This window comes from Thermobia domestica, chromosome 5, assembly GCF_964235325.1.
Source record: "Thermobia domestica chromosome 5, izTheDome1.hap1.1, whole genome shotgun sequence".
NCBI classification, from domain to species: Eukaryota; Metazoa; Arthropoda; class Insecta; order Zygentoma; family Lepismatidae; genus Thermobia; species Thermobia domestica.
Window position 1 is genome coordinate 16012018 of NC_137458.1, and position 18212 is coordinate 16030229.

Below are 18212 nucleotides of genomic sequence, written 5' to 3' on the forward strand. Positions count from 1 at the left end.
ACACCTCTTTCCCTTTTTCTATAAACCTTTCACAAATCACCATTAATAATCCAATTGCATCTCTTGTGTCCTTACCTCTTGTGAACCTAAACTGTTCCTTCTCAAGTTTTTCATTTGTTCTTTCATGTAACTTCCTGTTCAGAATTCGAATAAAAATTTTTGCTGCATGAGATATGAAACTAATAGTTCTATAATCCTCTCATCTCTTTGGGTTCGATTTCTTAGCCATCGGTATTATGATCGTTTTTAGGAAGTCTTTTGGCCATTCTCCTGTTTCATATATTTCATTGCATAGTCGCAACAATTCTTTCTTTCCATTGTCTCCTATATCCTTAATGAATTCCTATATCAGTATATTATCTATCGTGGTTGCCTTTCCATTTATAATCTCGGATGTAGCTTTTTTCAAACTCAATCCGCAGATTACTAAACCTTTTATCATTCTAGCCTACTTCATTCTACTTCCATATCTAGGTCAAACGGTCTAATCCTACTTTCATATAAGTCCTCACTATTCTTTCCATCTTCCTAAGAATTCACTTCTCTTGTTGACTACCTTCCTATTCTTACAACTGCAACCGTGATACCCTCTTGTTTAACCAGTTGTTCCATAGATTTCACCTCCTTGTACATTTCCTCATATTTCCCAATTCTTTCCAATTATTGTATGTCTTCGCATTTTTTAGAGGTTTGTGTCTGCGGTAACCTACTATTTCTTCTGCAGCCTGCTGTATGCAAAGTTTAAATGCTCGCACCATCTATTACTACCTGCACCTATCCTTTCCTCGTTTGAGTAATTTTCTTTGATTTTTCTCAACGAAAAGATTTCTTAGTTCCTCGTTTTTCAACTCAGTATTCCACATCTTTTTGCCTACTTTTCTTCTGCCTACATTTTTCAGCTGAATATCTACTTCGGCCAGCACAAGGTTATGATCAGAGAAAATGTCAGCCCCGGGAAGGGTTTTCGCGTTCTTCAAGCTATTCCGATACCTTTTCTGAATCATAATATAATCTATCTGATATCTTCCGCAGTCTATAGGAGATTTCCGTGTATATCTTCTTCTCTTGTGCTGATTGAACCAAGTGTTTCCAATTACTAGTGAATCCTGTCTACAGAAATTGACCAATCCCTTTCCACTTTTATTTCCTTCGTCTAACCATATTTGCCTTCAACACTGTCTTCCTGTTTTTCTCCCACAACTGCATTGAAATCTTCCATTACAATTACACATGCACCCCTCTTCTCTCTGTCTATAATTTCTTCTATTTTCTCGTAATTTTCCTCTACTTCAATTGTGTGCGAAGTCGTCGGTGCATATTCCTGTATCATTTCTAGATCTTTCTTTTTTCCTTTAAGTCTTAACATCATAATTGTATCATCAACATACTCTACTTTCACTACCATCTTTTTAAGCGCTTACTAAGAATTATTCCTACACCATTATGATCGCCAATTTCGTTACCTGAGTAAAACATTCTATAGCATTCGCTGTTCAACATCCCATTACCTTCCTATCTAACTTCACAAACTCCTACGAAATCTAGACTATTTTGTGTCATTTCCTATTTAAAATTTTCTAATTTCCCTCCTTGAAACATGGGGCACGGTGGCTCAGTGGTAGAGCGTTCACCTCCGGTGTTTGGGGTTCCTGGTTCGATCCCAGCTCGCGCCGTGTGGACTTTGTGGTGGACAAACACCGTGCTCGTGGGTTTTCTCGGGGTTCTCCCATTTCCTCCCACTTTCTTCATTCCACCATTTTCACTCATCTCTCATCATCACAGTCCCCTTTAGCCTAACCGGCATAACCGTGGGACGTAAAACTTAAAGATTTCATTTCATTTTCCTCCTTGAAACATGGTGCGTACGTTCCATGTCACTATAATAAACCTTTTGCCTTGGCATGTTTTTCTTTCCCTATCTATCTTCTCCACATGGTTACTTTCTCGTCCAATAGTCCTTCCAAAGCCATCCCCCTCCAGGCAGTGCTTAAAATAAGGTATAACTAGGCGACAAAACTGACGCCTAGTGGCGAGCTAGTGCCGCCTAGTGAACAGTGCATAGTACAGACAAATCGACGTCACATTTGAGAAGAAAAAAAATCCGTTACTCACTTTTTTTTTTTTTTTGAACAAACGAATATGTACACCTTGTCTCAAAAAGGTTGAGCGCATTCTTTATTGCTGTTTCGAGGCAAAAATTTTCTAAGTCCAACTTCGGGTATCTTCGGGAAAAAGTAAACCAGGTTCGAACCTCGAAGCCAACCTTTGCAATCGGGAAAAATCTTGCAGATGTGTTTTTCTTCTTTTAAATATAATAAGACTTGTTACCAATTATATATAAAAAAGCAACATTGATTGAAATACTTAATGATACAATATTTCGAAACTGTATTAATGCCAGCACATGCTTGTTTGTTATTTTGCTCTCCATACTTCATGGAATATTTAGATACGTAAACGAATCTTTCCATATGTAAAAGAATGGTGAAAGTTAAGACATAGAACATTATTCTCTCCTGAGTACTAAAATAAAAGTCAAAGTAGAACAAAAACAGCGTTTGCAGTGGATATGAATGTAATTATTATCTTAAATCCCGTTATATATCGCTAGAAGTATTATTCGTGGAGCGCTTGTGTTAGCTCAGTGGTGCGCCATTGGATTTCAAATCGTGAGGTCGAGGGTTCGATTCCCATCTGAGTCAACGTTTTTTATGAAATTCTATTTTCCGCAATGCATGAAAAATTATATAAAATAATTACATTAAAATACGTCAGTTGTATATATATAACATATAATCTTTGCAGAACATAGTGATTATTATGTTTAAAATATAACAGGTGTTCACAGTACGTTGGTATTCTATGATATATGTGAATGTTAAATACAAATTAAGAAAATAATATCATCGCAATGAATAAATTATGTAGTGTATTTATTTGCAGCTATTTGTCATATAGGGGTTACTTCTGAACATTCGTATTACAGTATGTCATTGATATTCTTGAAAAATTATCCGAGGCATAAAAGGAGGGTATTAACAGAGAATCCAAAGTCGGAACGCTCGCAAGAAATTCATGAACCCCAATGGTCACGTGAGCAGACTGGAATTGTCCTTATGAAGCATGCCACAGCAGAAGGTCTTTACATAGATTTTCAATTCAATACCTGATATATGCTTTTGCAATGTGGAAGTGGTGATGCCTTTGGTCGCTCTATCTCACTTTCTCGCTCGCTCACTCTGTATTTATATATATGAAAGTGGATGTATGTGTGTGTTTCGACATAATTCTGATATGTATAGAGCAATTTTAACCATATTTCTTACAATCTGGAAAAGAGTACTGTCGGGATATATATAAAAAATGCTAGAAAAGGATCGATATTAGTATCGAATCCATAGTTTCGTGGTCGCTTAGGTAAACAGTTCTACTTTCAATTCAAGTCTAATTAAGCTCCCATTAGCACCCCAGGCTGGTTACGTAGCGACAAAAAAATATCGAAATCAACCAGTATTAGAGTCGAAGCGTAAGTTTTCAGTGCCGCATTTCCCATTAGTCCAACTAGGCCCGTGCCTAGAAGGCAACATATTTGAAGAGCGCAAAGTTTAAAATTTTATTTTTTTTTCGTATGAAAAAGTTTAAAAAATCGAGAGCAAATATACTATTTCATGAGCAGTCCTCTTTTACTATTCTAATATATTTAATGATAGCTTAAGAAATCTGAAAATAATTCAGAACATGTTTCCCATTTATTTTTTGTTACGTAATTGTAGATGTAGCATCTAGTGAGTGGTATTTAACTGCAATAAATTCACTAATTAAGCATATTCGAATTAAGTTTTATTTATAAGTTAGGGATCAAGGGACGGAGAAATGTGTAGTTATTGGGGGCGCCGAGAGCAAAAGTGCGTAGGGACGCCGAGCTTCTAAATGCAGCACTGTTCGCTAAATTAATTGGTAGAAATTTTAATGCCATTTAAGACCAAATTTAGTCCTAGCAGTGGCAGTATCCGTTTGCTGTCCTAGGAGGAATGAAAGGGACTGATATCAAAATTATAAAAAAAGATCTACATTAGTGTCGAATCTATAATTTTGGGGGTCTCTTAGGTAAGGATTGGAACTTCAGATGCCATGTAAGTTAAGCCCTCATTAACACAATGAAGGATTTTGTGAAATTTGTGACATGTAGAAATAATTGAAAATAACCAATGTTAGTATACAACCCATATCTTTCGTGGTCGCCAAGTTCATTGGGAGCAGTTCTGATGACCTTTAAGTCTAAGTTCAACTTCCAGTAAGAGTAAGATCCCCCAGCACATCTAATAAGGAGAGCGTAGTTCTGGAATGTCTGGGACAACCTTTACCAAACTTGGGGGACATATTACTTTCAATCTAAGAAGAAAATATTGTAGTAGTATGAAGTTATGGAAGTTGGGAAGTGTGACATGTAAAAATAATGTAAAACGACTGATCTTAGTGTTTTATCCATAATTTTCTCGGTCGTTGAGATGGATAGTGATGCTCCCAATGGAGGCTACATCCAAATTCATCCCCATTTTCACAGGATGATGGCCTGGGAGAGCTAGAAATAAAATCTCAAAAATTACTTAAATATTTGTCGAATTCATAGTTTTCGGGGTGAGAAAGCGTTTCTAATAACTTTGGAAGGTAATTTGTACTCACGTCAAGATGGGCTTTTTAATCATATCAATTTCTCCCCTTAAGAAGAAATTACCATTACAATTATGATATTAAGCCAACCTTCGCAATCGATGAAAAAATTATGTGGATGTATGTTTCGTCTTTTAAATGAAACAAGACATGTTAAAATCAAAGATGGAGTGGGTCAGTGGGTCGGTTGGTAAGTGGGTGAAATGGGTCAAGATTTGTGAGTGGATCAGTGGATCGTGGGTCAAAAGGACGTGACCTACTTTGAAACACCACTCACCGTGACTCACACTGGCCCACCCGGTGGCCATCCTTTTAGTCCAAAGATATTTCGTCCAAAGAACATTTCGTCCAGAGACATTTAATCCAAAGACATTTGGTCCAAAGGACAATTCGTCCAAATGACATTTCGTCCAAAATACAATTGGTCCAAAGGACATTTCGTCCAAAACACAATTGGTCCAAAGGACATTTCGTCCAAAGGAGAATTGGTCCAAAGGACATTTCGTCCAGGGATGTTTAGTTCAAAGAACATTTCGTTCAAAGAACATTTGGTCCGGTAACGCTTGGGGCTCAAGGGTTTGTTTCTATTAGAAGAGTAAAAGTGATTCATATAACATTATGACTCAGTAGCTTCTTATTTCTAAAGAAAATTTGAAATAGAGATTTATTCCGCAATTTTCATTTTGATAGAACAAATAATGCTGAGATATTCAGAAAAACGTAAACGCCTGAAAACAACATGACCGAACAACAGGAGTGAGGGAAAGGTTGTAGTGTGAAGTATGTTGCTGTAATAACTGCTAACATGACATCTAAAATTTTCATGTTGTGAATGAAATAGTTCTAAAATAAGTACCGGTAACTAAAATTAATGGAGTTTAAATTTGAGTAAGTTAAATATTAGGTATTCAAACCCTTGTGTTAGAAAAGTGAAAAATTATGTTTCAAGTATCTTTGAAGAAATACTGAGAATAGAAAAATACACATGTGTGAAATATATTCTTAGTGTCCAAAGACAATACTCTTAAACAGTCACATTCTTGGCTGCAACATTGTGAAAAGTGATTGACAAATATAAGATGAAAGTTGGAACATTTCGTGTAGAATATACGTATCTTTTCAGGTTATCCACAAGTCTGGTTTCTATTTGTAGACTATTGATAGTGTGTAACTTCGGCAGACGTTTCTACATAATTAGTGAGTTGTATGACAAACCAGAATTGTTAACTTGTCTTGTCTTTTTATTTCAGTGTTACTCCTTATGCAAATATAGTATATACTTTTGCTTTCATATTAATTTTCTCGGTACAGCACAGTACATTTAAGATATCCATTGCAAAGTCTCAAACCAAATACAAGATTCACATGACCATGCGGAGGCAATGTTGTCCGCAAATGAAGAGGGAGTATTCTCTTCAAAGGGTTGTTTATCATTTTGGGAGGTGAATTCCTTAACCAACGAAGCTACAACTGTATTTCTGCGAAGCTAAAACTGTATTTTTGTAAAATTATTAATGAAAGGAAAGAAAGGTGGCCATTTAGTTTTCAGGCGTTTACGTTTTTTTCTGAATATCTCAACATATTATCTTCTCGAAAAGAAAATTGCGGAATAAATCTCTATTTCAAAATTTCCTTTAGAAATAAGAAGCTACACAAGTAACACTTCCCAAGTGTAACACTCCAATTTTGATAAAAATTTGGCAGGCAGATACTACACATAAAATAAGTATATACGTGTTTTTTTTTTATTTTCTGCGGAAAAACGGTTTTAGGGGGCAAAAGCCCCCACCCAAAATTTTGAAAGTTGTCGCCCGAAAGGCAAGAAGAAGTGGATCGAAATGAATGAAATCGTGCACAGATATTGTAGACGAAAAATGAGGGAATACGGGTTTCGTGTTTTTCTAGAAAGAATGGTTGGGTGGGACGCGGACCCCTCCAAACCTTTGCTCATGAAATATCAAAAGTGCTAGTAACAGTATGTCAGAAGTGCCTAAATTTACATGAAGAATTGCAACGAAACTTTGTGCATGGACAATATGCAAAAAATGAATGAACACGGGTTTTTTTATTTTCTGCGAAAAAAGGGTTATAAGGTGCAAAAACTCCCACCCAAAGTTTTGAAAGTTGAAGCCCGAAAGCCAAGAAGAAGTGGACCGAAGTGAATGAAATTGTATGTAGATATTGGATACGTAAAATAAGGCCCTTCGTGTTTCACAAGTGTCTCATCTGATTTCTTCAAATTTGGCAGATCAACAACAAGCACAAACAGTATAGTGTATTTTATAGAATTTCAGGAGGCACCTTTAACCCTTACAATGTTTTTCCGCATAAACAAAAACACGTGTCGATTAATTTCCTGTTTGCTGTTGAAACACGAAAGACCTTATTTTACATAGGGTCTCTAAAATGTCTACCCACAATTTCATTTGCTTTGGTCCACTACTTCCTGCGCTATTACGGTAATATTTACTTTTTTTCGGAGAAGGCCTAGGCCCCAACACTGTTTTCCGCACAAATTAAAACACGTTTCGTTTATTGTTTTGCGAATTGTCCCTATACGAGGTTTCGTTGCAATTCTCCATACTCTTTAAGAACCTCTGACGTATAATTATTTGCACTTTTGACATTTCGTAATCAACAGTTTAAAAGGTCCGTGATATACGCAACCGTTTTTTTTAAAGGAAAATACGAATCCCAATTACCTAAATTTACGTCTACAATATCTGTGCACAGTTTCATTCAATTCTGTACACTTCTTCTTGCCTTTTAGGTCTCAAATTTCAAAATTTTTGGTGGGAGATTTTGTCCCTTAAAACCGCTTTTCCTCAGAAAATAAACTCGCATTCGTTTATTTTTTGCGTATTGTCCCTACACAATATGTCGTTCCAATTCTTCATGTCCTTTAAGCACTTCTGACATACTGTTATTCGCACTTTTGATGTTTCACGATCAAAGTTTTGTAGGGGTCTGTGTCCCACCCAAACCTTTTTCTTTTTTTCTTTTTTTCAGGAAAATACGAAACCAGTATTCCCTCATTTTATGTCTACAATATCTCTGCACAATTTCATTCACTTTGGTTCATTTCTTGTGACCTTTCGGGCCTCAAGTTTCAAACTTTTGGATGGGGGCTTTTGTCCACTAAAACCGTTCTTTCGCAGAAAATAAAAAACGTATTTATTTATTTTTTGCGTATTGTCCCTACTCAAAGTTTCGTTACAATTCTTCATGTTCTTTACACACATCTGACATACCGTTGTTAGTACTTTTGATATTTCGTGATCAAAGGTTTGGAGGGGACTGTGCCCCTCGTAACCATTTTTTCCAGGAAAATACGAAACACGTATTCCCTTATTTTACGTCTGCAATATCTGTGCACAATTTCGTTCACTTCGGTCCACCTCTTCTTGCCTTTCGGGTGTCAACTTTCAAAATTGTGAGTAGGGGCTTTTGCCCCCCCCTAAAACCACTTTTCCGCAGAAAAACACGTATTCGTTTATTTTGTGTGTAGTATCTACCTGCCTATTTCTTCAAAATCGGACTGTTACACTTGGGAGGTATTACTTGTGAGTCATAATGTTATATGCATCACTTTTACTCTTCTAATAGAAGCAAACCCTTGACCCCCAAGCGTTACCGGACCAAATGTTCTTTGGACGAAATGTGCTTTGAACTAAACATCCCTGGACGAAGTGTCCCTTGGACCAATTGTCTTTTGGACGAAATGCCCTTTGGACCAAATATCTTTTGGACCAATTGTGTTTTGGACGAAATGTCCTTTGGACCAATTGTCTTTTGCACCAATTGTGTTTTGGACGAAATGTCCCTGGACCAAATGTGTTTGGACTAAATGTCTCTGGACGAAAATCCTTTGGACGCAATGTTCTTTGGACCAATTGGCTTTTGGACGAAATGTTCTTTAAACCAATTGTGTTTTGGACGAAATGTCCTTTGGACCAAATGTCTTTTGGACGAAATGTCCTTTGGACCAATTGTCTTTTGGACAAAATGTTCTTTGGAGAAATTGCCCTTTGGACCAAATGTCCCTGGACCAAATGTGTTTGGGCTAAATGTCTCTGGACGAAAATCCTTTGGACGAAATATCTTTGGACGAAACGACCCCCAACTACCCACCGTCCCATTCTGTTCTGCGCATTGTAGACAGCATCTTCTGAACACTGGTGAGCTTGTCTAGGTTTTACTTTCAATATCTCAATTTTTCTTCTTCTGAATCTCCATTTCTAATGAAAAAAGCTCAGGCATTTTTGGATTTTGATATTAGCAATTGTAAGAGTGCCAATAGCAATAGGAGTTCAATTTTGAGATACAGAGTGTGAGCTTTTAGAGGAGCTAACTGCTGGAAAAAATTTTGAATCACCTGTAATATATGAATTATTGTACCTAGTATAAAAAACTGAAAGTAACTATATCTGCGTGATTATCACGGTCAAATTGCAAAGTCAAATGAAATGACATTTGGTATATAATCAGGCCCCAATCCCAACTGGGAAGTTATCATACGCATATCACTTTCATTATAACACATATCCTTAGTGGGGAGTAGATGTCCGAATTTTTGCGAAAAACTGAGTATCTTACAAGCCGTTCAACTTAGAGAGCTTAAATTCAGTATATAACTCTTTACTAAAAATAAACAGAACGTGTCCTGGCATTTTTAAAAATGTGTTTTATGAGCGGGGGGGGGGATTTTCTATATATTGGAAATTGGTAGTAGGTTTATTTGTAAAAATTTTCGAAAACGATTGATATTAGTTGAGAAACTAATTGAGGAATGAAAACTACAGTCCTTTGCATTTTATACCCACTGTTTTCTAATATAATAATTGCTGAAGTTGGTGTTTAATATACGGATCGTTCAGAGCATAAGGCAATCAAACCATAAAGTTGTGAGAAAAATAGACATAACATTTGTATTCCAAGCTTAATTTCATGAGCATTTTAAATTAGTACGGCATACTTAATTATATGGAAAACTAGTTTTTCTTTCTTTTCTTCTTACGTTGGTCTACTTTATCTTGATTTGATACTTTCAAATTTCATCCTGTTTTCTACTGAAATGTATATGTAAGCCAAGAAAGAAATAATTATATATGATAAATTTAAATTCATCTTAATTTGGAAGATGAGAAACACTTTACCATTGTATATCGTAAAGGTCAGATCCAGCGGTATTGTAACAGAGCGGTGCTTGAGCGATTGACGGTAGGAATTCAAACTCCGATAAGTGAAAATTTCACAGTCTTGTTTTATTTCAAGTGTAACCTCTTTAGTCAATGGAGAGAAGGACGTGGATCATGGGTCAGCGTTGATTACGTTGGTGGGTCGGAGTTGGTCACAATGGTTCAGAGTGGTTCATAGTTGGTAGTGAGTCAATTCTGTATTCTACCATTAATTTCATAATTCGCAATCACCCTGTCCTTTAGCTTAAAGACACAATCGTGGAACGTAGAATTTAATATTAATGTAATAAACCCATAATGGGTCGCTTCTTGTTTTACCTTGGTGCATTATACTTTTGCAATGGTAAGACAAGTGTTTACCTCTTCTGGGTAGTTTCACAGTTTCACATTTGTAGGGGTGGTCAAGGAGTTTTCAATGAAGGATTTATTACCATCTTGAACGCTCGCTATTTTGCACAAGTTAGCATAAAGACTCGGAACTCTTACCATTTTTTTTAAAATTTTAGTAATACTTTTAAATGACATACTACTTGATTCCCCTTACCATTTTCAAATTTTGAGTTGCACCCCTCCTGAGACCCACCGGGGAACCTTGGGGCAAATCTTTTTCCTCGACACGGGGTACCTTTGAAATTATAAAATACATGTTTTCCGGTGTTGACATCTGTTTCATCGTTTCAGACTTTTATTAGTGTCAACGGGCTTCATGGATACCATGCTTCTTTATTCTCTTAGTTTTCAGATACAAGCCCCCATGTCGTAAGCGTCAGTGGACCACCGATGCGCAACTGGCGACATTTCGCCAAAAGTTGGTGATCCCGCAGCTACGATCCGTGGTGGCCCCACTTCGGTTTTGAAAATTATACCACCAGCGGCAGAGACTCTACGAAACGCCAACGAACCACAAAATTTCTCCCCCAAAATATGTTAAATCGCCCATATGCTTGATTTGTTTATATTCAGGTGAGTGTAAAAAACACTAGGGAAAAAAAGCAAGTATCCCAAGGTGGGTGCGAACCTTCAACCTTAAGTTTACTCTCGCATATTCTTCTGACTTCGCCACGGAAACGATGAAGAAAATCTCGCTTGTAGAAGGATAAATTATTGAGGTCTTAATTTAGCCAATCAAACAAATCCCTCTATCTCGAGTTCTGTGAGATGGTACTGTGAACCGTTTCGCGATTTATTGCTTTCTGGTGGGGTACTATCTATGTGCAAAATTTGAGAAAATCGCCGACGCGCACCTTCGGAAACTCTCCTCTTTAGTGCAATGTTGACAAGAGATGGTGTGGGTCAATGAAACCTTGATCACAAAATACTGACCCACTACACATCGTGACCCACAATGACTCAACACCCAACGTGACCCATTCACCCACCCTGACCCACTCTGACCCACCACCAACTATAAACAACTCTGAACCATTGTGACCAACTTCGACCCACTAAAATACATCGTCATTAAGTTTGATCCATTATCCACGCCATCCTCTCTACTGACTTAAGAGGTTATATTTGTAATAAACCAATTTTTTCCAGTAGTTAGCTCCTCTAAAAACTCATAGCCTGCATCTCAAAAGCCAATCAGTAAGTCCTATTGCCATTGTTACAACTGGAAATATCAAAATACAAAAGAGCCTGAACTTCTTTCTTCATTACAACCAAATGAAAAAAAGAAGAAAAATGGAGGTCTTGAAAGTAAAACGTAGACAAAGTTGCCAGTGTTCAGAAAATGCTATCTAGAAGGCACTGAGCAGAATGGGTTGGTGGATCAATCGGTCAGTGTGAGTCACAGTGATGGTGTTTCGCAGTGGGTCACGCCTTGCTGACCTACGATCCACTGACCCACTCATAAATCTTGACCCATTTGACCCACCGACCAACTCAATCTCTGATTTTACATTTAGTATATCATTTAAAAGACGAAACATACATCTACACAATTTTTTCTCGATTGCAAAGGCTAGCTTGATACATATACTAGTTGAGATGGTAATTTCTTCTTAAGGTGAGAAATTGATATGATTAAAGAGCCCATCTTGAAGTGGTTACAAACTACATTCCAAAGTTATTAGAAACGCTTTCGCGACCCCAGAAAACTATTACTTCGACAAATATTTAAGTAAGTTTTTACATTTTATTAATCATATCTCCAAGCCCCTCATCCTGTAAAGATGGGGATGAATTTGGATATAACGCCATTGAGTGCCTCACTACTCATCTCAACGACCGAGAAAACAATGGATAACACTCTACAATCAGTCATTTTACACTATTTTTACATGCCACTTTTCCCAACTTCAATCCCTTGAGGTATCTGAATTCCAAAATATTTTTTTTCCTTAGATTGAAAGTAATATGTCTCCCATGTTAGGTAAAAGTTGCTCCAGACATTCCGGAGTTTCGCAGGAGTATACACGTATACATACATCAAAACATTTAGAGCTGTGTGAGCAATGCTTTTGATGTTGCTCCTGTAAATTCAAAATCCAGGAGGCATAGTCGCTCATACCAAAACGTGGCATTAAATGACATTGTGTTTGTAACAGTGTCACGAACTCAAACTATGAATTTGACACTAATCTCAGTCACTTGAGACATTTTATTTTTCATCCTTTATCGCCCGCCATAATAATGGGTTTTGAATCAATTGAATTGATTTTGAGTTTAACGTCCCGTCAGCAGTGAGGCTATATGAGACGTAGACCTACTAATTAACGCGAACTACAGGAGCTCTCGCTAGGGCCGAATCTGGGTCTCCCACACCGAAAGCGTGTACGCTATACGCTTAACCACAAAGGAGCTTTACGATGAGAAGTTAAATTTGGACTTTAACGCTTTCGGAGTTGTAATTATTAATTTCTGCAACAACGAGAACTATGGATTCGGCACTAATATCGATCGCTTTTACTTTATATATATTGGCGGAGAGAAAGGGACCACATCCATATACAAAAGCCTTGCAGATTATTGAACTGAAATCCTTTGGAAAGAAATCCTATTCTGCCTTCTTTCTCGAGTATAAATAAGTCTCTTAGACATGACTTCGTGTTCGTAAATTTCCTGTTTACATAGTTTTGGGGATCGGGAGTTTTGTGTCTGTAACGAAGATTGGAGTTTGTATAATAATTTCTGTTTATACTCGAATAGTCTCTTGACCTTTCAGAAAGCGTAAATCACTTGCTGTAATGAGAAAATTCAGAAGTAACTTCCGATGACAAATAGCTCCAAATAAATACACTACATAATTTATTCATTGCGATGATATTATTTTCTTAATTTGTATTTAACATTCATATATATCATAGAATACCAACGTACTCTGAACACCTGTTATATTTTAAACATAATAATCACTATGTTCTGCAAAGATTATATGTTATATATATACAACTGACGTATTTTAATGTAATTATTTTATATAATTTTTCATGCATTGCGGAAAATAGAATTTCATAAAAAAAACATTGACTCAGATGGGAATCGAACTCTCGACCTTACGATTTGAAATCCAACGGCGTACCACTGAGCTAACACAAGCGCTCCACGAGTAATACTTCTAGCGATATATAACGGGATTTAAGATAATAATTACATTCATATCCACTGCAAACGCTGTTTTTGTTCTACTTTGACTTTTATTTTAGTACTCAGGAGAGAATAATGTTCTATGTCTTAACTTTCACCATTCTTTTACATATGGAAAGATTCGTTTACGTATCTAAATATTCCATGAAGTATGGAGAGCAAAATGACAAACAAGCATGTGCTGGCATTAATACAGTTTCGAAATATTGTATCATTAAGTATTTCAATCAATGTTGCTTTTTTATATATAATTGGTAACAAGTCTTATTATATTTAAAAGAAGAAAAACACATCTGCAAGATTTTTCCCGATTGCAAAGGTTGGCTTCGAGGTTCGAACCTGGTTTACTTTTTCCCGAAGATACCCAAAGTTGGACTTAGAAAATTTTTGCCTCGAAACAGCAATAAAGAATGCGCTCAACCTTTTTGAGACAAGGTGTACAATTACCCGTAAAAGTGGATTACATTTACAAAAAGTCGGACTTTCGATTGCCATGAAGGAAGGCACAACAGGAATATATGTATTGGAAATTTGCACGAGATTTATCTGGAATCCTCACAGTTAAAACCGAAGAGCATGAACACTATTTTCCTTATTAATTTTAGCCATAAGCAGAAGCACACGAGCAGTCACCTCCCACACAATTAATTATTTTTTTTAACAGCGGACAGCAACTCTCTACTTTGGCGGTAAATGCAGCAGTAGTATTATTCTCCTACACCCACGTACTCACACTAAATTCACACGTAAAAGACTAATACAGGCGAAAAAAGTGGATTATGGGTTCGGATGAAAAGATGTCTCTATAGGAATATTCTTTGTGTATGGTGCATTAGCCACCGAACGGATTTGATTCTAACTGATTTGGAATCATCAATTTCAGAAATAAAAATTTGGAGGAGTAATATGAAGTCAGTATCTACTTATTATCGAGGATCTGCTCTTCGTTTCGAAGAGGTTGAAAAAATCGGCAAGGAAACAAATGTTTCTTTATGATCGTAGGCCTGCTGTGCAAAAAACTGCTTTATATTTGTTACATGTGTGTTATATGCAAAAGACTTTGTATATTTTCTTACGGAAAATGCAAAACTATGTGTATCTGATATATCAAAGAGTGAATGCGATCAAAGTTATGAAAGAACAATAGGTAGACTATGTAGAAAAACATTCAATGTTGTATTTTATGTTATTTCGAAATTTTTATTTGGTAAATAAAACCTTTGAATTTGATTTATAAGCGAATCATTGTTCTAATCATTACTTCTCTTTAAGCATTTGTTTGGCCCATTGTGATTACTTCTAGTACTTTATATCATCGGTCATCTTTAGATTAAGATTTTGATATAGTTAGTTAGAACTTAGTTAAGGGGATCCCGGTTAGTTAGCGTATCGCTGACGATGCTTAAATCCAACATGTCTTCCGAGTCTTCTGATGCATTTAGACCAAGGCTGTCCGATTACAATAATCCCGAAAGCATTAATCATGTTAACTGGAAATATGAAGAGAAGCAAGTCGTTAAACTCTTCAACAAAAGTAATAAATAAAAATGTCAATAAAATGTAAAATTATATTAAATGATAAATCATTGGGGCATTTGTGAGCCACACAGAATTGCTTCTACGACCTTTGGACCGATTATTGGACAGCCCTGATTTAGATCGTTGGTGTGTCTTCCACTGATTTGAAGATTCATCTTTGGATCTTCTAACATTTTCTGCACTCTTAGTCAAATGTGTTAACGCATTCAAATGCTAATATTTCATTACTAAATTGATTATTTTAAGCTACTTTAGTTTCTGTTTCTACTAAGCTAGTGTTTCATTGTTTCATTTTAAATATTCTGAATTTCATTCTCGTTGTATTTCATACAAAATTTAGTCAACTCCATAGATAAAAATATGGAACTTAGAATCACTAAGGTTTTAATACAACAGTAACCATTAAATGATTAAACCAATAACCATTAAAGATTAAACGATACATTAAGGACAGTGTCACTGAAATTCAGGAGCGCCCGAAGAAAATTTTGTAGGGGACTCATCTCCATGGTTGCTATATTAGTTTGGTGTTTCTGATACCGGTATTTAATATACGTGATTTGCTATATTATGTATACATTTTCGTGAGCCAGGGAGACGGTTCCCATCCTGCCCTTCCCTCCGGGCGCCCATGCTTATATTTTATAAAATATATTACAGAAAGTGTAATACTAAGTGTGACATTCCCTGTTCACATGTTCCCTCTAGGCGATGCGACTTGAATGTGTGACGCAAAATGTTAGCGTGTAACGGGGCCTTACAAAGACTTTTAATTTAATACTTTATATCATGATGCAAGTTCTAATGTCGCCTAGTGAAAATGTCCTAAAATATGCACTGCCTCCAGGAGAGCCGAATGGGAGGATATTTTACTTTCAGAACTATATTTTGACCTGCGAAAGATCATTGTACATGTTTTCTTTCTGCAGTCAGCGAACTAGGGAAAATAGAGTGGTGGTTTCCCGTTGCCTTCCACCTCGCAGTTATTTTAATAATGTTAAAATAAAACCCTAAAAGCTTAATAATAATAATAATAATAATAATAATAATAATAATAATAATAATAATAATAATAATAATAATAATAATAATAATAATAATAATGCAAAGAAATTTGCATTTTAAAATTCGTCCTCACTATGATTTTGAAGCATGACAATATCGTCTACTGTTTGTCAACAAACAACCACTAAGTCAGCTACTCAAACTTGAACTCTTAATATGAAGTTGGATATTAAAAAAGAAAAAAAATTTTTAATACAATATTTACAAAAAAAAAAAAAACACACACACACATAGAAGTGTTATCGAATTATTCTCTTCAATCTCATCATCAATGAAAAACATCAAGAATTTGAAGAAAATTAAAAGTACGTTAAGTTTTAAACCTGCAAATTGAAGCACATCCTACTTGAATATAATTTCTTTTAAGTAGTGAATAAAACAGTTCACTTCCAATATATAATAGGAACAGTATCACTTAAACGAGTGAATAATTCAACATGTTCTTTGCCTTAATATAAACTTTAAAAAATTAGAGTGCAGTAATAATTATATATAAGTTCTGTGTTCAGTATCTGAAAAAAATGACTAATTAACTTGCACGTCAATTATTATTGAGTTATCCTGTATGTAGGTTCCTTCCTTTAAGTCTTTTATTGCTATGAATTTACAGTAGCCAAATTCATCATTTTTACGCCCTTTTTCGGGTTTCTCAAAAGATGAACTGTTGTTCACGCTATAGAAACTGAAACTCCGATGACTGGTTGTCTTAGAGTTAACTAATGTAACCGATACACGTTTCAGACAAGGCCATTGTAGCTCTTCATCAAATTCTCCGGATAAAATTTGAATAAAAATGGAAAGGTATTCCTCAGAGTCTTTATACAAGACAACATGCATTTTATAGCCTCGCGGAGAGCTATAAAATATGGGACTATATAATGATTTTCCTTTAGCAAGAATTGAAAGTTTGTCAGAAAATTCTGTTACTCGCCATATACATCTTCCGAAGCGGTTCTCTTTCAATATCTTCTGCAATTCTTCTTTGTCTTCTTCCAACTGCTTCCCTTTGGACATCAGTAGCTCTATCTGTTCTCGCAGTTCATCGTTCAACTGTTTCTGCTTCTGTAACTCTTCTGCCTGTCTTTCTACAACGTTTTTCATCAACTCCATATGAAATCCCGTGTATTCCCTCATGTGCTTTCTCAATTTTGCTGGAGCACCTTCGTACTTGCATTCCACACTCTTGTAGACGCAGAAACTTCGTGATTTTTCACACACTTCATCTAAATGAGTTGGTAGGTCCTTCCTAGCAACGATAAGGCCACATAATTTAGGACATGGTAGCGGAAATTTCAAACACTTGGACAAATGATCTTCAAGGAATTGCGCTTCTGTTTTTTCTTCGCAGTGGGCGCAAATCACAATCCTTCGAGGACATTCATGATTTACGTGTTTGTCAAGGTATTTCCTCTGTACCTTAATCCCACATCTGAAGTCACATTCGATAGTGACGTACTCACACGAAACAAGGTGATCTTTTAATGTGTCAGCCACTATCTCCGTGTTACAAAAACTGCATGACACATACCGTTTCTGGCAGTCTTCTTTCAAGTGGAAATCTAATAGTTTCTTGGTTACTTTAAAACCACAATTTCCACATTCTGTTAGTGCGTAATCACATATTTTCTGATGAGACTCCAATTTATCAATAGGGTTATACTGTCCGCAGTAAAAGCATGGTTTATTTATCTCTGCCTTATTTTGTCCTACTGTTTTGGATTCTTCTTCAATACCTACTGGATTATTATCATCACCCATCATCTCTTAAGATTTCTTTTGACAATTTGGTACTTGTAATTCGTGCTTGCAGTATCTTAAACGTTCATTAAGCGCTGGAGACACAGGATAAATAAACAGAAACTTTCACATCTTATAAAGTTTCTCTACTTTCTTTATCTTCCTTCCTTTGCCTTATAAGAGAGAATGTTACTAAATAATAAAAAGCACTTTTCACCAAAGACGTTACAGAAAGTAAATAATTCCTTATCAGGATGCCGAAACATTTTGGGGGCTTCATTACGTATCAGTTTGCAATTATCGATATTACATACTGATTTTCCGAAATTATTTAGTATTGTTTTACTTTTGTTTCTTAACATTACAGCAATAGTTCTTTTTTAGAGTTGTAATTACAAGTTATTGCAATTACAT

At 36.0% G+C, this 18212-nt stretch overlaps 2 protein-coding genes across 3 annotated transcripts in view; one reads left to right on the plus strand and one right to left on the minus strand.

Moving 5' to 3' along the window:
- Positions 1 to 18212, plus strand: part of LOC145684592 (basal body-orientation factor 1-like) — a 120546-nt gene that overhangs the window by 60997 nt on the left and 41337 nt on the right. The window lies entirely within an intron of this gene.
- LOC145684591 (TNF receptor-associated factor 4-like) lies at positions 16268 to 17922 on the minus strand. The gene has a single exon (XM_081756982.1). The coding sequence runs from the start codon at positions 17820 to 17822 to the stop codon at positions 16587 to 16589; it is 1236 nt and encodes a 411-aa protein (XP_081613108.1). The 5' UTR covers positions 17823 to 17922; the 3' UTR covers positions 16268 to 16586.